The following is a 25,446-nucleotide window of genomic DNA, read 5'->3' as shown; positions in this document are numbered from 1 at the left end:
ACAGCAATGAACTTGTGAGTAATTCTCAGCAGGCATAATGATCTAGGGAAGAAGGGGAACATTGGCTTTGTGTGTGTGAAGTCTACATATATAACTCTTCGGCATTTTTTTTTTTTTAATCCTGTTCATCTGAGTGGAAGCAAGCTGCTACACTTTATCTGGGATCCAGCAAAACACTTGGATGTGTGCTTCAACAATAAAGACCATGAATATCTGAATACTTGCAACTGGGCTCTTATGTCTGCTTACAGTGACTTACATGAACCTGTCGCTGAAGAATCAGGACTGTAGGCTGTCTTACAAAGGGCCATTGTGAAACACTTCATGCCTTAAACGGTTTACTTAAACACCAGAGGCAGGTGAACCTTATCTGTGGCTGAACTGTTAACATACATATTTCAGGCATGTTATCTGTACTGATACAGGACTTGACCCGGCACGGTCAGAATTACAGATGGATCTCTTCTAGTCCCCACTGATATTGCCTAGAGCCCATGAGGCCACTCACAGCAATTCACTTGCCACAGATGGGAGGAGAAGAACCTTCGGGCTGAACAACAAACCAGGTGCTGCACATACTGATAAGAGCTAGTAAATCATTTAAACATGTGTTTAACTCCAGGTACTTGAGAAGCATCCATATTTTCAGTTATATTCATGGTGTTAAAGATCAAGCAAGTTTTACTGCATCATGGCCTAGATGTTTTATATTTCTGATTTTCAGACTAATCATAGAATCATTTAGATTGGAAAAGACCTCTAAGACAATCTAGCCCAACCTTTAACCTAGTACTGACAAGTCCACCACTAAACCATGCTGCTAAATTCAAAATCTACATGTTTCTTGTTGACCGCCAGGGATGGTGACTCAGCTGCTTCCCTGGACAGCCCATTCCAATGCTTCACAACCCTTTCAGTAAAGACATTTTTCCTAATATCCAACCTAAACCTCCCCTGGCACAACTTGAGGCCATTTCCGCTCATCTTATCATTTGGTGCTTGGGAGAAAAAAACAACCCCTACCTCACTACAACCTTCTTTAAGGTAATTGTATAATGTCTCCCCGAGCCTTCTCTTCTCCAAGCTAAACAACACCAGCTCCCTCAGCTGCTCTTCATAAGACTTTTCCTCTAGACCCTTTACCAACTTGATTGCCCTTCTTTGAACACACTCCAGCACATCAATGTCTTTGTTGTGCTGGAGCACACACCATTGTGTGCCACAGTAACACCACTCAAGCATGTGGCTCCCCACCCTTGCTTTTCTCCTGTGTGCATGCACAGCAAATACCACAACAGATTTACCTCTGGAGGCATTTCATAAGCCTCATTCTCAGGATCCACAGGAACATCTGTATTGTTCACCATTCCTTCCTGCAGGAAACCTTCTTCATTCTACATTTAAAATAGAGAAGAAAAGTGTCAGACAAACTGCTTGCTTCATCATTTATTCCAAAGCATGTCCTTCCTCCCCAGGCAGTAACTACTGACTGTAAAGGGATTTTACAAAGTATAGACAAAACCTTGAGAAATATGCATGACAATAAAAGCCCATAATGGATTTTGGATCCTAAGTGACCCCTCTCCTTGAGTCTGGACCTCTGTTTCGTAGCTCTGCTGTAAATTTTGCCTGCTTAAGTACCATCCTGTTTCCATTTAACTGAGTCAGTGCAGTTACTGTGTCTCAAGGATGTTGCCAGGGTTTGTGAAGTACTAGAGAACATCAACTCCAGAGAGATCTCCTCCAGTTTCCATGTGGGTGTCCATGTGAATGACTACCATTATCTTATTGTAGAGCTGAAGTGCTGCTATCCCACTTCTCTCTTGCCATGGACAAGCCAAGAAGTCAGTCTAAACTAAAGAATGATACCACCACCAAGTTAAACCCATTGCAAATGTGTTGGACAAGTCATAAGGCAAAACAAAACAAGCTTTTGCTCCTTAAGGGTAAATACAGTCCCACATAACTTGTTTAAGTTGATTATCCCATTTACATCTGTTGGGTGAATTATTATCTATTATCTAATTACTACTATATAATTGAATAATCTATTATCTAATATTATGTAAGAATAATTATTATTATCTAGTTGGGGGAATAAAGTCACAGGTGTGCAAAAGTAATCGTAAGAGCAGGCAAAAAGAATTGAGTGGTATCAAGACAGAATGACACAGTAATTCTATTAGATATTTTGTTATATTATAGACAGATCAATCACTCTCATAAATCATTGCTTATTTTCTAGTTTTACCATTATTTCAAAGTGGCTAAAGGAGGGAGAAATATTGTAATTCAGACTTCTGCATGCTGTGTGTGTTGTTGTTTTTTTTTTTTTTTCTTACAGTTTTAGAACCTAACCATATTGGGAAAAGTCTTTTTTTTCCCTTAATGAGTCACATTTTTATATGCTTTCTTACGTCAATTAGCACGTAACACTATGCAGTATTAGTATATGACATGAGGCACTACGTGATGCAAGACTTGTTACACTCTTCTCTAGGCATCTGTTATTGACCATTATAGAAGCACTTCTACTTTCTATGGTAATTTTTACAAGAACCTCTCAGAATTAATGGGATTACACAGGTATAAGGACTAAATTGCTGAGTAAAACTGTGTGTTTTCCTAGAACTGTATATACTATTTATCATCTAAACCAAACACAAATTCTGAAAGAAAACAAAATAAAACCAAATAAAAACCATGCCAATTGGGCCAATTCCTGTAGTAGCTGCTAATGCAGAAGGTCATGGAGAAGAAACATGAGTTTTGCCTAGCATATAGACTGCTGGAGTTAGTACTAAACTAACTAACTAACTAAGTAAGAAAATTGATATGAAAACCAGAAGACTAGCTCAATGGCAGTATTGTGACTACGCTGAATTATTCCATTTGCCAGTCTAGACAGAAATGTACTAAAGAAAAACTATGAAACTTAGGAAGAAATTCACTAAAAAAAAAAAAACCTGCAGATGAGTACCATGAAAAGGAATATAAAATTAATGATCTTTAAGGTCCCTTCCAACCCAAACCACTCTATGATTCTATGATATTTCTATAAATTACTTGAAATAAGGGGACATATTCCTAAAATGTTACATGGGACATCCTCAACAATACACTGAGATTTCACACAACTAAACCCAGTAATTCATACTGAAGTTGAAAATGCTTAACACATGAAAAAAGTTTCTCCAAAATCATAGCTGAATTCAATCAATCCCTCTTTGCTCTTTTTAATACTTCCTCATCCTTTTTTTTTTTTTTTTTTTTTTTTTTTTAAGTTTTCTTGTATTATCTTCTCTTAGCTTCTTTGTACAAGAATTTGTACATCCTAATAATAAGTGTTCAGTAGTAATAACAACCATATAATACTTACATTCTGCCAAAACAGGAAAAGGAGATAGGCCTTGCACATTTCCATTTCAGACACTTAGCACTGAACACATTTTATTCTGCACATTGTTCATACGTCAGATGTGACTTTAATGATTACCTCTCTTTCACATCCCCCATCTTTTCCTTGTCCCCCTGTATAGCTTTTAGCACTGACTTTCATGCTTATTCTGATGTTCTGCTCCCTCCTTTTGCTGTTACTCCCTTTCACTATTTCATCTTAGCCTCACACTTCTGCTGTTCACTGTTTGCCACGTATCAGCTCTTTCTGTGGTCTAACCAGGTAACCACAGTCACTTTCCATTCCTCACTTGCTGTATCTTTCCATGCACTGACTGCGACTTTATCTGCCAGATACAAATCCCTTTCTTCCTCAGTTCAGTCATACATGTATATTCACTTTGGCACTCGCGCACTTGCATGCACACACTATTTTCACCCTCATCATATAAGCCCATGATGTGCAGAATTTATTTCTATAGTGTGAATTCTTCTCTCTCGCTCTTACTACAGACTACTGTTATAATAGTGACACATTATCAGTCAGCAGCTCTGCTGGAGTCTTATTTTCTTATCTCAGAAAAATTTCAATTGGTTGTGCCTGTTTTTTGGGATAGAAGTATACAGTCTTTTGGTAAATTCCTCAAGTATACCTAAGTGAAAAAGATTATACATAGGACAAGTCACCAGTGTAATATAAAAGGTCTAGCATGAAGACATACATTGCTCCTAAATGGGACCAGATATCCTTCTTCCTTTAGAGGTAAACAGAATAGTTTGTGTGGAGTCAACACCTGGTAATCTGCTGAGCTCCCTTCACACAATGCCTGCTAATTCTGCACTGCTCTGTGGTACAGTTAACATAGACAAATTCCACAATCGAAGGGACACTGATGAATAGAGCTGCTAATATCTTTATTTAGCCCTGTGTTTTCCAGGAGAACTAATATTATTGGATGTTCACCATGACATGCAATTTCTCAGGCATGAAACTATCAGAAAAAACAGGCCCATTTACAGTCCTACCCTGGCTTATCAAAATGCTTAAGCTCCTGAGATTATTTGATGTACAATATTTAATTATCCTAGCTTTTAAGCTCATTTTTAGAAGTGTTTTTGCCTGGTTACTTCTCTGAGAAGTAGAATTAATCCCTATCAGCTCTGGCTGAATTAGCTACACCATGTGTGTGATGCAAATTTTAAAGCTGTTACAGTGCACCTCATCTAACGTATCAGCTCTAACGGCCTACAGCTCCTGTCTAGTGCTCACTCTTTTATTACAAAATACTATTTGATTTCTGCTTCTCCCTATCATTAAAGAACAGCTTTGGCTAACAATTGGTACATCAAGTAAAAAAACGGTGCTCAAAAATCAGCCTGGAGGTTGCACGAGAAAGAAAGAGTGAAGCTTAATGTTATCTGCAGCAGGAAAACAGGCAGCAAGTAAAACCACCAGGACCATTAGTAATGATGAAACAAAAGATTTGCCAGCAGAATTTCAGAAAAGAGCTTCATAGCTCATATGCTGTGTTTTTTGTTGTTGTTGTTAGGAACCTCTGAGCTGCCCATCAGGGTTACAGAGGCACAATGCCTCAAAAAGGCAGAATTTATCATCTTCCCAACTTCCTTTAGCAAGTACTAATGGCAAGTTCTTTAAGGCCTCAAATAAAAGAACCAACAGCACTAGTAAAATACAGTGATCACAACATCAGTATTTCTTTGAAATGAAGCAACTCACAGACCGTACCAAACCACCATGGGAACTCTGTTTTGGAGTGGCTTGTCACCTTTGTCTAGTTGTAAACAGTAACCCAAACACTACCCTTCATCTTGATGTCACTGCAGATCACATGAGAATGCTGTTACTCAATGTCACATTTGTTACAAGTAAAGTATAGCACAGATCACGATATCACAGTTTTAATGGTTGTTCTCTCTGCTTCTAATGTACAATTCCTCTAAGGTTAGAATATCATGAAGGTAAACAACCACCCCTAGTAACAGAGACCCATTTAAGGTACACATTATATCATTACTTACTTCCATTAAAACAAAGAAATGCAATTTTACTTTCTCATGATCAATAATTCCATATCCTAACTTAGTTACAGAAGAGGAAAAGCACCTTAGAGAACATTTTTTTTCATATTATGAAAGATATTTTTCCCTTCAAGCTGCCACCTCTTTTATTTATTATTTTTTTAAAACCATATAGAAGGGTAATTCCAGAGGGACAGTTTTTATTAGAAGATCTGAAAAGCTAAACATTAAATTTCTGAGAGATTACGTCAGTTCTGAAATGGGGAATTTGAACTCTTTGGCAGGCAAAACACTTAAAAATGGAAAGTTGCAAATCATGAAATAATCAAGGTGTTAAAAGGTGAAGTGAAGAGAGATGCTTGTCTCCTGAGGCTTCCCTGAAGAAAAAGTGCCTGCCTGTATCTTGGTTTAAAACCAGATTGCTCTGGGTTAGACTAGTACTTTTGCATTCTCTAGTCTTGTCTCAGACCCTAACCTAAATTACGGAATTAAGGAATTCCTACCTTGACAAAGCTTTGTGATTATCAGACTTGGACAGCCCAAGACCTGCACACCATCAGGCAACCTAACCAGCCCTGTTTAAATTATAGAAGTATTTGACAAAACTTCAGGCTTAACCTTTTTACCAGGAAAAAGAAAACTAATGGGTTTCTCTTATTTCATTGTTTTCAGTGAAAAATAGCAACCCATTCCTTCCCTTTACTCATTTTTTTTTCACATTATAACACTCTTCATAGAAGGGAAGAGACTGTTTAAGATGCTCTACTCATTGAAAACCGACCAAGCTATCTGCTTGTGCTACTACACTTTGGTCAGCACTGGGTACCAAAATGGTCCCCTACTGGGTACTGGAGTGTGCATTTGATTTTCTCACTGAAATATCTTTGAATGCTGAGTTATTTAAATCAGAAATAAATTATTTCACCTCAAGGCAAAGACAAAAGCAACTTTAAAAGGAAGCAGTGTAATTGTAACCTAGCAGTAGTTCTATGCAGTGTAATTTACTATCTCTCTGGCTAGTAACACATTTTTTCTTTCCAATATGAATGCTAAAAATGTCTTACAATCATAAATATTCTCATGATTACTGCAAAGTAATTCCTTCTGGAGTGGTTCCATATTCTGAGATAAGTAAAGCGGAGTATTTAAGTGTTAGGTCTTCAACTATTTATACCGGCAAGAGATCACCTTGGAAGTCAGTTCTACTAATCACCAAGGCAGGAAGGCATCTCTGGAGATCATCTAGTCCAGCCCTCTGCTCTGCTCACAGCAGGGTTACTTACAGCAGGCTGCTCAGGAATATGTCCAGTCAGGTTTTGACCATCCTCCCCACAATCTCCCCACAATACTGGATATTGTGGTCCAGCATTTGACCACTCTCGCAGTGAAGCAGTTTTCCCCTATGTTTAAATGGAGTTTCCTGCATTTCAGTTAGTGTTGACTGTGCCCCCTGTCATTTCACTGGGCATTGCCTAAGAGTCTGGTTCAATCTTATTTACCACCACCCCCATCAGGTATTAATATACACTGTAAGCTCCACACCCCAAAATGTTCACGTTCATGTTATTTAACACATGCTGGTTTTCTGTCTGTTCTTATGAAACAGACTGTTCTTATATTCTTATGAAACTTCCCATGCAGATAACGTGGGAGGATTATTTCTCTAGCAGAAAGCTCTACTGTCCACAAACTGCTATATACATAAAAATAAGACAAACAATAAGGTGTTTTCCCCAAACACCTAGCAAATTAAAGTAAAATGAGACATCATAATTATTTTAAAGAAAATAGAATATTATAAACTCCTTAGCTCTGGTCACATCACATCACCTGCCACTCTGTTATTGAGTATTTTATAAATAATGGCTAGTTGTGAACTAAAAGGCTCTATGGAGAAGGCAGTGAACAAGAATATGTAAGGAACTGTTTTACAGGGTAATTTTGGTATGGCTCTTTTGTAAAGGCCTTTAAAGTCCATTATGTAAATCTTTGAAAACCTCACAGAAACATCCCACACAGAGCACTGTTGATGCAGTCCAGACATTTGTGCATATGGATCAGGTGCAAACTGGGAGGCTCAAAATAAAAATAAGACTGTAAAAAAAAAGAAATAAATTACATCCAGTGGCATTATTACATTGCAAATTTCCATGTAGTGCTAAACTGGTGTAAGGCTAGTATTGCCCTCTACTGTATTTCCAGATCCTGTGCACATGAAGGACAGAACTGGAACAGAGGTGGGGTGGGATGTGATACTTGGTGGGCAAGGTTAACAGCTGTTAACTTGGTTAACAGCTAAAGCTGTTAGTCTCATGTCTGTTACCATATCCCAAACCTATAAACAGGCAGGGCTGCCTTAAGTCCTTACCACTGAATATCCCTTCCACCTGACTAAGCCCATTTCATTTTGATATTACACGCTCTGCAAGAACTTCCCCCATATAACCATCACTATATGGCAGAGCTTGCAGAAAAATCTGGGGATTCCTGATTAGAAGATTACTTTTTGCACACCCTCAGTGCAGCTATTTTGCCTGCTGCCCAATTTAATTTCTTACTACAAGCTGAACTGCAATTTGCTCTGCCAGTGGGATTAAAATTCCCCTTTGAAATGAAAAATCATGTGTACTCTTTCTTCTCCACCAAATGTCAAGATACTTTTGGGGCTAGATACCAGAGCTAAGAGAACAAGTAACTGCCTTTTCCATGTGGCAACTTACCTTTTACAGATATTTTGAACATAAAGCCCAACTTACCCAAAAGGGAGAAAAATCCACAAACAAAACACAAAATCACAAATTGCGTGCAAAAGAAAGAGGTGCCAAAATGGCCTTGATTTATTTGGTTTCCTAGTCCTAATGTATTCATTGTGTGGGGCTGATTGGTTATAACTGAGTTGTCAGGTCAGTTTAGGATGCCCTCAAGCTCCTGCTCACTCACTGAAACAGCCAGTGCCTCCCCTCCTGCCTGTGGCTGGAAGCCTCATCTGGGAATGAAAAAGCACTAGCAGCAGTCTAGTGGTTTTATTCCAGTGATAGGGAGACACAGAGAGCAAACATACCTATACACTGCATAGAAAAAAATAGCTTTTAATTATCCCTACACTAAACACCTATGTAAAGAAAATTTCAAGAAAGCACTATTGCTTACATGCAGCCTGAGATGTGAAGGAATCTAGCTGTCCTCATTCATGACTCAGAATGTTAATAGTGAAATGGGGCCACTGTTTTCCTCCTTAAATAGAGAGTGTAAGTGAAGAAGAGGCATTTAATTAAACAAATAAATGTCAGAGCAACAGCAGAAGTCCAACAAAATGCTAACATAGTGCCTGCAAGTGCTCCAGGCTGCATTTAGATTCATGTTTTTATGCCCTCCAGTTGCTAATGACAAAGAAGTGAAAAGGATAAAGACTGAGGCCTATGGAGAGAGGAAGAAATGTGATGACTGTCTAAATGTCTGCAGTTACATGCCCATCATGGTGTCTGCAAGTGAGTACAAATAGTGGCTGTTTACAAAAATTTATGAACTGTTGCAAATTTCTTTAAAAAAATAAAAAAATCTTAATACAATACAGAATGTGTATATTATTGCTTTAAAATTTCCCCATTTAATGTTAACTTGTAAAGATGAAATCAAATTCAGTTCAGAGTACTACGTGAACATTTTTGTGGGCAATCAACTTTCCTAAAACCCATATTCATGTTTTGCATTAACCAGGCCAGTAAAATTACCTAGTTAGAGCTGCTGTTACTTTTGTTATTCATTGATAAATGTATGTAGTTTACAGGTCCTACTAACAAGTGGAATACATTTGAAAGTCACAGACACATGCATTAATTACTGATGATGTGAAGTAATAAATTGCATAGGGGCTGGTTTGATGTGCCATCCATAATGCATGTAAATGCATCCAGAACACACAATCCTTCCACCTTCATCCTTTTCACCTTTGAACCATTGAAAACTCCACTGAAAACATTGAACATTGACATTGAAAACTCCACAGCTAGGGAAAGAAAAAGCTAGGACTCACTCCATCTAATTGTGAAGTACCAGGAACGACACATGCTAGCTAAACATCAAGTCAGGGGCAGGCTGCCAAAAAGCTCCAAACTCTCTCAGCTGCAAGGCAAAACCAAAACCTTTACTGAAGAGGGATGAGAGACTTGAATTTTGGAAAAGAGCCAACTTGTGCTCTTCCTCACAATGAAAAAAAAAAAGTGGAGCAGGAACACAGACAGTCAGCTAAGTGCCCAAACAAATAAAATACCCAAATAAACAGAAAACTTTTTGAAACCAGCTAGAGAAAACAGGGAAATGGATTCAAGCCAAAATCAAAACAAAACATGACAAAACAAACTACTTTTTTTTTTTTTTTCTCCTGGGTCAGTGTAACTCTCCTCATGGAGGTCAGATAACTTTAATTTACTACAGGCTTTGCTGTGTCACACTTGATATTCTTCTGAACAAGGTAGAGATTCATAGGTCAATAAAAATATTTTAGGGTGACTGTACGTAGCCTTGTTGATACTGGACATTACTCAAGCGGATCATTCCCAAAACTGAAGTCTCTATCAAGTAAAATTTCACAGACACCAGACACACAATTCAGTAACACCAATAACTTCATTAAGGATTTGGAAGAAGGACCAAAGACGATATGTTTGGCCTTCAGCATAATAGAGGGACAATTTATAGCCTGAATTTATTTTTGTTATATTTACTACAATTCAAAGTGAGCAGAACAAAACTGAATAAGTGACTGAAATAAATAAGATGCAGCTCAATGGGAAAAAGTGTTAAGATACTGCATTTAGGCACTCAACAAATTGAAGAAGATGGGCAAATAGTGCACAGAAATGAATTACAATGTCAAAGAATAACATTAGCCAGTGATGTCATGCTATTGCAAGAAATGCAGACCATTCTTTTACATTTTAACAAGGTCTGTGAGGTAATCGGCTTGGTCAATTACAAGCATGCCTTCTCCTAAATCCAGAATTCAGTCTACACAATGCATGTTAAAAAGGATGTTGGGAGATCCCAAAGAAGAACAGCAGGAATGATTATGTCCTAGGATAGAGAGGAGAGATGAAGAGACCTGTCAGGAAAGTATAAAGGAACTTATAGGCTCATATAACCCTAAAGCAATCACCTTAATTAGAAGTCTTTTAGAACAGGATACCCCTACATCTTGCAGGAGCTCCATGGGATTATCCAAACACGTCTGACCTCCTCTCCTGCAGTGAAGGAGTGTCTGATCCATATGAACCTATTATCAAGAACGACCTCCCAGTATGATACCTGAGCTTTGTCTTCATTAAATAAAAACAGAACATAATGGTAAATAACATTGATTGATCATGTTAAGTAAACCAATGACTTTGCAGTCAGCATAGAAATAAGCAATCATCTTCAGATGTGGCTTCACTGTTGATGTTAATAAAGATGATTTAAAATAACATGGTCCCACTCAAAGCTTCAAAGTTATTATACTTTATTTAAGACCGCATGAAGATCATAATCATATTTCAAAGTAATATAAATTTTTAGTGCAGATAAATTCCAAAACTCATTGAACAGGCTATACTTACTCATTGTAAGTATACTTTCTATTTCCTAATAGAAAAATTTAGATGAGGAAAATAAGTTCACCCTAAAAAAGATCTCACCTCACGCAAATAGTTCATCCAGTGCTGTATTACTTGAAAAAACAATCTCTAAAACATAATAATTTCTCTTATTAGAAAACAATCCCCCTACAGAGCTGCAGGAACAGCAACGCTCTAGCATCGTGAACAGCACTAGTTCTGACACTGTTAGATGTAACCCCAGAGACAGCACACGTTTCAGTTCTGTATCACATCTTATGTGAATGTAATCACCAAGAAATAAAATAACATGCAATCTTTGTAGGTTCCTTCCAAATGAAACTATTGTGTTCTATTCTAACTTCACTCATTTCCAAACTGCCTACTAAAAAATGCAATTTAAACAACAAAATATAAATAAGTAGAAATGTACACAGATACAGGCACACACATGCACATGTATGTGCTCATGAGTGCAGGCAGAGAGATTAATAAAATCCCATTTTCTTTTCATCTAATTGAACCTTTCCAAAAAGCAAAACATTGTAAATGTAGTGTCAGACTGATGTGTTTATACATGTCACACGGTACTTCATTCCAGGAGGGTATGAGTGGATAAACCACTGCAACAAGCATGCATTCATTTGCTTTTACTCTCCAGCATATTGAGCTGGGGGTTGACAGGAGAGCTAGTGGCAGTATGGTCACACTCAGAGGCTGTAACTGATGGGCAGGACGTGCTGCTAGTGAAGGAGTTAACTCTCAGCTATTAGCAGTGAGCATCTCTCTTCAAAGTGTTCCTTCAATTCCAACATATTACAGCACTTTACTAGATGGGGAATTTTAAAATGCTTTATCTAAGAAAGAAATAAGCAATTGCTCTGAAAAATGCCTGCAGCAATTATTTGAACTATAAAGATTTTGGGTGTATTTCTTGCAATTGTCATCTATTCAGCTGCAGATCAAACACCACAAATGACTAGAAAGTCAGGATGCATTTTAAAATTTAGAGTCCTTAAGTATCCCTCTTCATGTGGAAGCAAGCATGTAACTATTCAGATCTCTCACTTGCATTGGGAAAGATTACTTCTTAGTTCACTGGCATGAAACACAAACTTAACCTAAACTCTTAACTTTTCTCCTATAAAAGGGGAATAATTCCTTTTAGCTAAGTGGAAGGAGTTATTTAATAAGGCCATAGAAGGCAAGGAGAATATTAAAGGACTAGTTCCTAAATATATGATACTTGAGTATCTGTGGTTTCTTTCCGTCCTCCCTGGAATTTGGTACTGTTACCATTGCTTTTCCTTTTGGCTTAGAAGGAAAGATCAGACTGAAGTCTCCTGTCCTCTAGACTTTGTGAGAATGGAGTTCAAGGCAAAATTATGACCCTGTTTTCAGACATCTGCTGTTCTGAAAGTGATACATACCGCACAAATCTTTACTACTTCTTCATATATAGAAAATCACAAGAGTGCAAGTTTGGAAGGGCCTTGAGTCTCTGCTTTAAGCAGGTTCAGCTTTCCCTATATCATTCCCAACAGATGTTTGGGAAAAGCTGACTTAAAAGCCTCCTGTGACAAAAGTTCCACAGCATGGCCAGGCAATCTATTCCTGCACTTAATTGCTGTTAGCATTAGTGTCTTACCTGGTGCCCAACCTCAATCTTCTTCACAGCCATTTAACGTTAGTATTTCTAGTCCTATTCCCACTGGGCACAATCCCCTTTCTCTCTGTAGCAGCTGTCTGATACAGGACAGACCATTATCCTGACTCCTTTCAGTCTCCTTTTCCCTGGACTAAACAACCTGTTTCTGTTCATACAATACAGTTTGCTGATCTGTTGAGTATCCACTGCCCTGTATCTCTGTTGCTTGTTTCAGAGTCACACGTAAGGTATCTCTTGCTATAGTAAGGATGTGGCTGCTTGGTGTTTGGAACGGAGTCAAGTAGGTCAGAGAGGCAGTCATTGGGCTGCTACAGGAAAAGGAGGCCAAGCCCCAGTGGGGTATAAAGCAGGAAAGCCACCTTAACTAATGTGGGCTGATGATCTCCTCAGCCACTGATGCAGCTTCATAGGGGAATTGTTACTGCACTGCTTTTACCACAAAGAAACTTCTATTGATATATTGTCAAATCATTTGAAATTAAAATGCAGACCTGCTCATAAGTGATCAAAAATAAATAAATAAATAAATAAAAATCCAACAAAAACAAACAAACAAACAAAACAAACAAACAAACATGGAAAATAGGTTATCAGAATTGTTTTTTTCCCTCTGGTCCTTCTTTATTATTAACCACAGTAGTTCAACAAAGTTTTGCCTGTTCGGCAGAGGTCTGCTCTCCGTACTGGGAAGGAACTGCAGTCACAGTGTTGTGACACAGCAAAATGATCACCATAAACTGCCACAATTCACAAGTATGAGTTAGTGCCACAACCACAAGGAGCATAACAAAAGCGAAATACCCTCTTCTTCACAGATGACTTTATGGCTTGAGAGAGGGAACTCTAACTATGTTAGAGGCACTGCCCCACTAATATTTAGGTCAGAGGTTGGACTTGATGATCTTGAGGTCTCTTCCAACCTAGAAATTCTGTGATTCTGTGTGATTTAAGCATACAAGAGGAAAAAAATGGTGCATATTCACCATTCAGGTAATATTCAAAAGTAGAGAAAGAACACTTTTATGTATGTCATGCCAATGAGAATAATTATCAAAGTTTATTCCATCTTAATGAAGGGGTTCAGTTAAAACACAAAGAAGGAGCTGAAAGAACATACAGTTCACAAGCAGCAAATGATAGTTGCTACAGTTCTTTCTCCTACAATTCACATTTGCAGTTTCTGTGATCAACATTGATATGCTGCCCAGAAGAATACAACATTTTCAGCATTTAGGTTCTCACTGTTGTAGAGCTCTTTCATATTTTACAGCTTTACAGAGATTTTCAGCACTGAGGATGATGCAAAAAGGCTGCCAGGACCGGTCCAGGTTTCAGAAAAAGATGGTGTGTTTCTGACATGGCTCCTTGCAGTTTGAAAACAACACAAGAACCTATCTGCTACCACTTATAGAGACACTCCTCTACGCGCACTCTTTTTGGTGAGCATTTAGATATGAACAAGAGCCAGATCTTGAGAATCACTCATGCAGAACTCAACACGAACAATGCACTTGCATGATTACCACAGCTGGATGCTGAAGCGTTTGCAAATGCTCAAGCTATATCATCAGTTAGATGCCCAGCTGGTCAATTTATGCACAAATGCCATTTTAAAAATGAGCCAAGTTAGAAAATAATTAGGTGGAATAAGAAGCTAAAAGTAAATGTAGTTTGCCATGAATGAAAAAACTAAATAACATTTGGCAGTACACTATATCATCTTTTAATCATGATTTCCAAATTATTCATCTCCATTTTGTTCCAGTTGTCTATGATAAATGTTTGTGCTTTCCCATCATGGAGATACTTCAACGGCTGTCAATAAAGTATGGCAATTTTTGCAGAGATTTAGCATGAAGCTAGTTGATGTGTTTACTATTTTATATAAAAAATAAAAATAAAATCAACAAGCAGATTAAACAAGAAACCATGCTCCTGAAAATAATGATGAATGGCATCTTGGTCTGCATCAGAAATAGTGGGGCCAACAGGACCATGGAAGTGATTGTCCCCCTGTACTTGCCTCTGGTGAGGCTGCACCTAGAATACCAAATTCAGTTTTGGACCCCTCACCACAAGGATCTTGAAGTGTGTCCAGAGAAGGGCAATAAAGATGGTGAAGGGTCTAGAGAAAAAATCTTAAGAGGAGTGTTTGAGGGAGCTGAGGTTGTTTTATTATTCGGTGCACTCTTTGCAACAATGACAACAAATGTATATTTTATTTTAGCATTCTGACAAGTGAAGCCTAAAATAATATTAGCAGTTAAAGCTTAAAAGCTGATCTACTTGAACTTGAATTATTTTTACTCATTTAAATTCATATAAGCCCTGATTTAGCAAAAGATTTTAAAGCATATACTTAAGCAAATAGCAAGCTTCCATGAGAGTGGAAGATTTTATGTAGGTTTAATGCCAAAATAACTCCATAGTGAATCAAGAAGCAACTGAAGAAACCTGAAGTATTTCATGTGCCAAATCATACCACTTAATATAAGCTATGATTTCTTTGAAATCTGATGCCTATCACTTTTATCCAGTGAGACAGACAGGCTCAGTATTTATCCACCCATCTGTAATTCCATAATTAAATCAGTGATAAGAGAGCTTTTCTACTGCATCCTCTATGCAATAGAAGCTTAAAGATTCACACATAAAGGGACAGGACTCAAAGTGTGTTCCTAAGACATTTTCCAAGGCCCTGTGGAAACAAGATTTATACAAGTCAAAGAAGCCTCTCAGAACAGGCTTTCGAGACAATATTCCTCCGATTGCAGAAACAGAAAGCCTTGAAGTTGTTTTTTATACATCTGCTGATTACCTTAGGCAAAAGAAAAATGCTCCAGAGCTGTGTGTTGTGTGGGTGATACTCCCATTTCCCAATTGAGTTAGACCCAACGTTTATAGCAGAGGTAAAGTGTTCTAAATTGGCTTGTATCAGTACAATGACTCAGTGATCACTGCATAAGTGGGAGGACTTCAAGCATTTGACATTGCTTCTCATATTCTTGCTGTCACAAATGCAAATGTTAGAGAATTTAAACTCATTTTTATCATGTTATTTTAAAATTGTAAAAGGGACTTTGATCGTTCAACAATCTGCTAAATATTTAGTAGTCGGGAAGAGAGGATTTTTTTGCAAAGAGGATTTCTGCAAGTGTTTAAGTGCTTTCAAATGTAATATTTCTTCACATGAATACCATGCATTACTGTTTCTGCTTTTTTTCCAGCACAAAATAAATTCATAAATAAACTCCTCAATTTAAAAATCAATGTTTCTTTTCAACTTAAATGAAAAGAGAAAACAAAGTTAATATAAACAGGCAGAAGATGGGGTTGTGAACCCCATAAGCTATGCAATCTCTATGCACAGAACATGTGTGTATCTTGGGGCTTCCATGAAATACATTTTAATTGTTCTGTCTCTGTTCAAAGCTAAGTGCCTTGCAAATAGTGGCTGGAGACATGCTCATTGAATGCAGAATTAATGCTACTTCTTCAAAAGTGTAGGATGTTGGTCCTGCTGGCACCGATACACTAAAGCACTTAACTGTGTTAATCCCATTGAAGTGTAGGTGATTGTGTTTCATCGTAATATTAATCACTTGCTATTAGGATATCTGTCTCTAACCAATGAGCTGAAATTAATACCTGAGGGGACTGTGACCAAACCCACTCTGTTGGTCAGCCTCTCCTTCTAGCAAGGTAAGGAGAGGTGGATCCTTCACCTGCCCACACAAGTGCATTCCCCTGCTTGCTACATGCCTGCTGCTTTAACAACTCATCTACATTGCAAAGCACCAGTTCAGACACTTCTTTAACCACCTTAAGCACGCTGGGTTTTGCAGTTTGCTCAAAGCCTGTTGGAATCCCTACTATATGAATAATTCAGGTTTGAGCCTTACACACACAGGGAAGGCATTTGGGTACCTCAGAACAGGAATAGTACTTCAGCAACGACTATGTAAGTTCACAAAACTAAACAAAACAAATAAACAAAACCCCACCACCTTTTGGTCATATTCCTTTTTTCCATTCCACTACTGGGCATATTCCTGCTTATTTGTTATCAGCCAAAATATTGCTTGCAGAATGTGATTGTTAAATTGGGTGAATGGCCAGGCAGTCACCTCTGGTGACATAATTGTGCAGAGAATTAGCATAAATCACTGCCTAGCCTAAGCTTCCTGGAGAAAAGTAACTGACTATAGCTTGTTCAACAGTATGAAAAACCTAGAGTAAATAATAAATTCACTGTACTCTAAATGGATGAGAAAGTAAAAAGTCTCCATCCAAATATACTGCAAGAGGCATTGTATGTTTTATGTGAATGAAAAAGGTACGGAAAAACATTGCAAGATGTGGGGAGGAGTTTTTACTTTTAATGGACTCTTGCACTTTTCTCCCACAATTATATTGATGCTACCACAACTGTGAAAGAAACTGGGCAGCTGCTTTGAAGAGACATTTTTTCCTTTCTGTTACTGAGTAGGATAAGCAAGAAAGCAAACATCACCCCCATAAGCAAGTTAAAAATGTGGTTTACACAGACCTAAGGGTTTCCAGAAGCAAGGCTTACAAGGCTAAGGTCTCTCCCTTGCAGTAGGCAGACTACACTTACTTTCAAGTTGTTGGAAAACAAGGGGGAGGAGGCCAGCCCACATGGTCTGCAGCAATCTCAGTTTCACAAGGGAAGTAGAGATGGCTCTGGCAGCAGCCAGAACACAGCCTATGGAGTCAGATACTGTCAATTCCAAACCAGAGCCTCGGGGGTCACTGACACCATACCAGCTCCTCTATTGCTTCCTTCTGCCTGCTATTGCTGTAGTCTTCCGAGCCTTAGTCTGGTGCTGGCAATCATCCATAAAGGAGAAACACAAATGCTGCTACAAAGAGAAGTCTCACATCTAACATGATCTTTCTCCACAGCACACAGATAGATCATATTAGATTAGATTAGATTCACAGCTTCTTTACATCTCTTTGAATTACAATTATCTGTTTCTTAATTATTTCTGAAACAACTTCATTTTATTCCATTTGACAAATGGCTTCTTTTTATTACTGCTAATGACAAAATAACTTGGCATCATACTGTACATCAAACAGGTTTTACAGAAATAAACACTAGAGCAAAGTGCAGTGTTAGCAAAACATACATATAACTGATGCAAATTTATGTCCACCCATGAGTTAGGCCATCAATTTGTTTTCTGCTGAAGCTTCAAAACTACTGTCAGTCATTTCAACATCCCGAGAGGCTTTATCACTGAGACTAACAGAATAATTCTCCCTTCTAACTCCTTACACTGATTAATGTACTATTTGATGTACAGATTTGAGCCAAGAACAAACAGTAGCACAAGAAATTTTATAGATATTTAAGTGATAAGATATTTATCACTTAGATATTAAGTGATACGTCAAGGCTGTACAACAACTTGACATACAGCATTCTTAAAATATGTATTTTCTAGGTACTGAGAAACACACAGTCAGCAGGTGTATATCAGAGCACTTGCACTGACTTGACCACTGTTTATCTACCATGATCAATCACTGCTTACCTATCAAGACTGTATATACCCCAAATCATTACAACTCTAAATGCAAAATTTGTTAAGGCTACAAAATCCTTTCAGGTAAGTTTTCACATAGTCCTAAGTGAACTGTTGGATGTAAGATTTAGTTAACTGGAGCACTGATACATTTTCAGAGAAGGTCTGGTCAATCATACAGGTATATAGAAGTTCTTGACAGAACAGTAAGTATTTTCTTAGTATTTTAAAGCTGATGAATCTCTACAATATTGTAGGAAAAGTAACTTGTACCATGTAAAAGTACAATGATGACAGTGATCCTAGGAGAGGAAATATGTTCATTCTGTCCATCTGTGAGGGCTTACAACTGCAACTGTTCATCACTTTCTTGGCTTTACTCTGTGAAACAAAGATAATAATAATGTGGAAATCTCATATCTCCCTTCTTGGTAACCATGCCTGAAACTGTTATTTGCATATTAGGTTTTGGCTGGTGTGGCATAGTAATCTTTCCTTAATTTTATCTTCTTTTGTCATTCCATCATAACTGCTTTTCAATGAGACAGTTTAAATCTTACTTAAAACAACGGTTGTATTTTTCTTTTAAAAAAACTGATGAGCAATTTTGACCTCCAAATTATTAAACTGAGCTCTTACAGTCCCAGTGTTTGTCTTAGAAATTTCAGTGCATAAATTCAGAGGGGAAAAAAACAATCAACAAAACTATTACAAGGTGTATCTGTTTGGGAGGGATGTAGATTTCATAACCATGGGGCAGAAAAATATTGATGTCATTGAACATCTGTTCTAAAGTACTGAAGAAAATTTGTCTTGACCCCACCAAGAAATTCTCAGATATTTTTGGCCTTAGTTAATACTCATCACTTTTGCTTCCTTCATGCAGTCAAGCCAGAATGTTTGCAGCTTTATCTGAAAGTTTTACAGCACCAACCAGTAACTCACTTGTCACTCTGCAATGAGAAACTAGCAAAGTTTAATTTCAGGAATATTTCCCAGTGGTGTGGAAAGCTTGACAGATGGAAATAAATGACCTTCTGAGTATAAAAATACGTGTATATTGACAAAGTAATGTGGACATAAGTGAAGAAGCTTATTCACATCTTTACAGGCACTAGCTCTCACAGAGTTCAGTTAACTTCTGCTCAAGCAGTTTGCTTCAGCCAAGTCAAAGGTATGGCTCCCTCTGCAAAGGAAAGGGGAATGCCTGTCTCCTGACTGTGGCTACTGGAATCAAGCCACAAAAACAGAATTAAGACTGGACGTATTAGGCTAAATGGGTAATTCCCTAACATTTGCATCTTTGAAACACCACCCAGTTTCCTTCTAGAGAACAAGCACCTGCAGCTTTCCTGAAGGAAGTGTTCATTCCTCCTCTAGTCTACCTAAATAAATACCTTTCTGGCACAGAGGTGTCTGAGCACAGAAAACAACCTACTTTTACTAGTGTTGCTTACAGATGATACATTTCACTGTCAGACGGCAGCCTCAGACCCGAGCTCATTACAAAAAAGGCTGCCCACAGTTGACAAAACTCCCAGCCCATCTGGGCTCACTTCTCAAGGGGGTTTGTTTTTCTGCCTAAAATACATTTTGTTTCCCCTTCTGCTTTTGAATTTATTTATTTATTTATTTTGTTTATTTAATGCTTTAGGATTGCAGACCACTAATCCAGCATCTATTTGTTGCCTGCCCCTCAAAGTCACAGATCTTCTGCTGGGTGGCCCCTCAGTGTGGACCTCAGTCGCAGTCCCACTGTGCTTTTCGATTTGGTAACTGCTGTCCACTAAGGGCAGTTCTCACCCCACGAAAACAGTGAAAACTGCAACACTGACTGATACAATGAATGGTCCTGGGTCATTACACAAGAAGATGTCCTGGCTCAAGGGGCAAGACCCTTGGAAGTGACTGGACTTCTCTCCTCCATGTCCTGAGAGAGGCGCATACCCTGGCAACCTGAATATCACTGCCTCATGTCTTGCAGGACAACTCCTCCAACATGCAGGCCTGGTAGCTGAAAACTAAGGAAGATAAGGAAGAAAAAATGTGGTACTGACCAAATAGCATTTGGTAAACAGTATTGATAAAGAAGAAAAAATGCAGTATTGACCAAATATGCAAAACTCATCAACACTCTTAATGCAGGGGACATTACTGTTTCTGCTCTGCCACTTAAATTCTACATTTTAACTAACTCTTAGACTTAAAATGCCAGTGAACTATCCACTAGGTGTTTAAGTACTCTTAACACACTGGTGTACTTATCAAAATACTAAAGGAGCTTTCCAGTTCAAATTAAACAAATTTTCCACAATACATTTCCTTGCTTTAGTCACGGCAAACTGACGCCGCTCAATAACCCATATTCAACCATTTGCAAATTAAAGTTGTCTTTCTACACAGGAGTTTAACAAAGTAATTAACTCTAGATGCTGAGCTTGCCAAAATTCAGAGTGAAATCACCACAGAGAAAACCTAGACTGAATTTCCACTGGTAAGTTTTGCTGGAATAATTGTATGTATTGGTATCACAAAACTAGTCTGTCTTTATTTATGAGGCCATGCCAGCAACAACTCCCATAACACAGTTTCTTTACTGGTATGGCATGCTCTGAGAAACTTTCACATACCAATTTTTTGGTTTGTTTTTTAACTATAAAAGCTGTGTTGATGTTTGAGATGAAATTCTTCAGAGCTGTAGCAGTGTCTCTCTACCCTAGAAATATAATCTGCTCCTCAGACATCTATCAGAACCTCTCATGGACACACTGAACCTGTTCATACTTTCTATACATTCAGTGACCAATTTAACCTTGCTTTTGCCAGATTTGGGTTGTATAGATCTGTCAGCACTTCTCTAACAACACTTTTTTTCTTTTCTGTCAATTATTAAATTGTGTGGTTAGTTTTTTCTTCCCAGTGCAACATGACTGCTGAGAACGAGCCTTTTTCAAAGTCTGTACAGTTCATAAGCAAAAACTGTGCTTTGATGCTTGCTCCTCTTCAGGAAGAACTACACAGCAAGAACCAGCTCCTAGTCCCTTCCCTGAACAACCTCTCAGTTTCACAGACTGCTTCTTGAGGTCCATTTGAAGTGTGGAGTGATGAGCTTTGCACCACTACAAAGCCAAACGGTCCCAGAGGCTACCATGGCTTTGAAGTCAGGAGCACACCGTGTTTACTTTCAATTTCTGTTTCTTTCAGAAAGTTTTGGAGGGAAAAGTTAAAAATAAAACACTCACTGCGGATATAAAGCAGTGCCTTCCAAGTGCAAACAGAAAGTACAAACAAATATTTGTATGCATGAAGAGATGCTTAAGGTATCATGCTTTGACATGATCAGATATGGCCATAACTGAACATAACAGTCTCTGCTTTGAAAAAAATTCTAATTATTCTTTTTATTCTTTTTTTTTTATTATTATTTTTTGTGGGGAGGGGAAGGTTATGCTTCAGGTAATATTCTTCAAAGGGCTATATTACAGATACTAAGATAAGCAAAGCACTCAAAAATCATGAAACACCATCTGCTCTGCTTTATCTCCTAATATGTACTGGTATTACCAATATTGCCAACATTAGTCACCCTCCTCATGATACCGGGTGTTTTTCTTATGCTCTCAGCTCCCATAATCAAAATTACACAACTGCATTTTAATTTAAAACTTCCAGTTCACCTGCTGCCTGAGAAAACTAGTGCAAAAAGTAAAGCCAGAAGCTCAAAAAAAGCAAGTTAAAAGCAAGTTATTTAGACAGATTTGGACTCAGGGACTTGTTATGATAATAAGTGTACACCGGGGAGTATTTTTCAAAGCAGCTGAGTTTCCGCAGGGCACCAAAGAAATAATCAGACTTGAGATTCAGGGTACTGCATCTTTCAAAAATCAGATTTTTTTCTCCAACCACAGAATATTTGAAAAACCCATTCCTAACCCCATTTTAATATTGGTTTGGATTGTGACAGTGAAGTTAGTTGAACACCCTACCTCTGGAAGCCACAACACTCAAGTGCAAAGCCACTCATCAATCACAGGCCTCACATCCTGCTCATCCAAGCACAGGCTGTGTTAGTGTCTGGGAGAGAGGAGTGAAAGCTCTGCCTTTCCTGCCAACTTTACACTATCAGCATTATGTGTGACTCAGCTGCCTCACACCATCTTTATTTTTATGCAAAGTGAAGAAGAGTTCTGCTATTCTTAAACAGAAAGTATGTCACAGGCACTGCCTGCTAATGTCAATGAGTGCTCTGGGTGCTGTGCTCCAGCAAGGTACTAGCACATCCTTGGCTGTCAGGCAGGAGAAGGCAGCCCAAGCTGAGTTGCTCACACGTGCTTTTAGTCAGATGCAGAATGGACAAGACTGGAGAGATTTCAGTTCCTTTTGGTGTAGAGTGCACCACAAGCCAAGAACTGCTCTGGCACCTGAGAAATACAGGTGGCACCCATGCCGTCCCCCAGCTTCATCCCTAGGATAGTGTCAACCAAAACATCATCCCCAGCCTAGGCTTGCAGTAATCACCAAAGTCTTTAACCCTGTCATTCTGCTCATCTCTTTGAATTGGGCAGTATAGGCTGAACTATGTAAAACCAGTTAGTGTTCTCCATGCTAAGTTACAGACATGGTTAATGGCTTTAAACTAAAAGAGGAGAGATTTAGATTAGAGGTGAGGAGTTCACTCAGAGTGTTGGGGAGGCACTGGAACAGGTTATCCAGAGAGCCTATGGATGCCCCATCCATGGAGGTGTTCAAGACCAGGTTGGGAAAGGTCCTGGAAAACCTGGCCTAGTGGGTGGCATCCCTGCCTATGGCTGGGTGGTTGGAATCAAATGATTTTTAAGGTCCCTTCCAATCCAGGCAATTCTATGATCTTTGGAAGAGTGCTGTGCTCTGTGATTGATAATCTGACTCACTGAAGGCCTGTATCATTAACAGTATATGCCACAGTGACAAAACAGGGTATTTTCCCTCAGTTTAGAAGCTATTTTGAAGTTATATGTGATAAGGAAGAAACATTCACAAGCCCAAATAGCTTGGGATAGTGCAAGGGAGTCTTGTGAGAACATGATGTTAACATGCTCCCTATGAACCTGGCCTAGACAAAGCACCAGAGTTTCCATGGGAGCTTGGGCACAGGTAGCGAGGGCCTCAAGCCAGGATGCTCCCCTCACATCAGGTACCTCAGACTTGTTGATGAAACTGTTTTGGAGCCTTATGGCTGCCCTTAAATTCTTCACAAAACTGGGAACTAAGGAGTAAAGAGGAAAGAAAACAATTGGAAAGTCTCTTATTTCTCCCATTACAAAGTATCTGCATACCTGACGGTTTTTTAATGCACCAAACAACACTCCTTGGAGCATCACCCCCCTTTCACAAACTCAGGGATAAGAAAATTAAGGATCAGCTTCTCAGGGTACTCAGGTTTTTAAATCCCTCGTTTCTTATTACTTTAAACACCAAATACACAAATTGTGGAAGTTTTAGTTGACAATAACCCCCCATCTCAACATATTTCAAGATCAGCACCCTGACGTCCTGATCCTGCTCAGGATTTTACATACACATGCTTAAGTTTACATAGTCACACCCAAGAACAAACCCAAGCATGCATCCTTTGCATGAGCTAAAATGTTTCTTTCAGTGTGATTTTGGGGAGGCAATTCACTGAGTTGCTTATCTTTTTCTTTCTATATTTTCCAATAGGAAATACTGCACTTAGTAATTTCCTTACTACTGTTACAAGTTTTTTCCCCAGCTGAGCCAGGAGGAAAAACAGGATTTCAGTACATTTGAACATTTCTTATAAAGTTACCTCCCTCTCTTGTTCACTGCTGAGACACCAGCCTTAATAAAACAAAGTAATTCCTCCCCCACACTTAAAACCACAGAGTTCATTAATTACTTAATGATTTTTGTGCTTTTCTGTTGCACAGCTGCAAGCCTCAGCCTATTTTCCAAGTATCAACTTTTTTTGTCATTTTTATTACCAAATTTTGTGCATAGAGATTTCCCAGGTGTCTTGTGGAGTGAGACATGTTTCTTCACAGTAGGAAAGGAAGAAAATGATAGAACGGTGGTATTAAAATTAATATTAAAACATTTATTTCATATGTCAAATCAAACCTACAGCACCAATCCCAGAAGCTGTTAGTTGTATTACACCAGAGTAAGAAAATATGGACAAAAGGTATATATATTGAAAACACATACCGGAAATGAAAAACTATTGATTGAATATGACTGTGCTTTGAGACATTATCAGGTATATAACATTTTGCTATAGAAGCTGTGTACCATAAAGCAGAATTGCCTAAACATTAGGCAATTACATCATTACTGTTTTTTCATTACATGTAATTCTACTGGAGAAGGCAATAATTTATCATTGGCCTTTAAGGGCTTATTTTAGAAAAATGTTCACAGGGTATTTGGATATTCAAAACAAGACAGCTTTCAGGAACCTATTTTTGAAGGAATATGAAATTAGTCTTCTCTGAAAATCATGCCTTCTTGGATGTCAGGGCAGATTATATGAAGAAATTATTTAAAGTATGCTTACTTTTAAGCCATTAATTTTAAAAACCAGAAGGGATAGGACAGAGCACAGGTTGATCTCATTTGTTGACCTCCAACTGCTACTGCCATTACAGGTGTTGGGGGAGTGCAAACATTTAACACATACAGGAAGCCATCCTCTTGTTTACTACAAATCAGAGCAAATGACCACCTGAGCAGAATTTAATAGCTATTATACACTACACCTGTAGCCACTATGATAGCAGTGGTCACTAATGCATGCTCAGATGTCTTTGAACTAATCACTGAACTCCCAGACTGCAATATCTTTCTAAAAATTAACCAAGCATCTATTATGTTGGCATAATTTCAAGTTTATATTTTACCCAGTCAAAAACACATAAGGCCAAAGTACTTGGAATTAAGCAAAAGGCCTAGATCCTGAGTCAGGGGCATTATTTGGCCCAGTCATTTTTTCATCATGCTTTGTGGCTGCAAGATTTTCAAGACTAGAGCTGTCATTCACCTCTTAGGTTTATACTGTTGGAATCTTAGCAATGACAACGAAAAGCAAAATGTGAGGCTGTCAGACTTATCACATCTTATCTAGGTCACGTGGATCCCTCTAGTATTACAAAAATCCTTAAGTTATATGCCCACAAAAAGTGGAGGTGAAAGTAGT

At 38.3% G+C, this 25,446-nt stretch overlaps 1 protein-coding gene across 1 annotated transcript in view; it reads right to left on the bottom strand.

Moving 5' to 3' along the window:
* SNCA (synuclein alpha) overlaps window positions 1–25,446 on the bottom strand; it is a 70,300-nt gene that overhangs the window by 846 nt on the left and 44,008 nt on the right. Inside the window, exon 5 of the mRNA XM_082760226.1 lies at window positions 1,305–1,394. Coding sequence (XP_082616352.1) covers window positions 1,305–1,394 — 90 coding nt within the window. The remainder of the gene's footprint in view (window positions 1–1,304; window positions 1,395–25,446) is intronic.

The sequence above is a fragment of the Aythya marila genome (assembly GCF_965140915.1).
Source record: "Aythya marila genome assembly, chromosome: 4".
Lineage (NCBI taxonomy): Eukaryota > Metazoa > Chordata > Aves > Anseriformes > Anatidae > Aythya > Aythya marila.
Note: the sequence above shows the minus strand (reverse complement) of the source record. Positions and strands in the feature narration are given on the sequence as shown.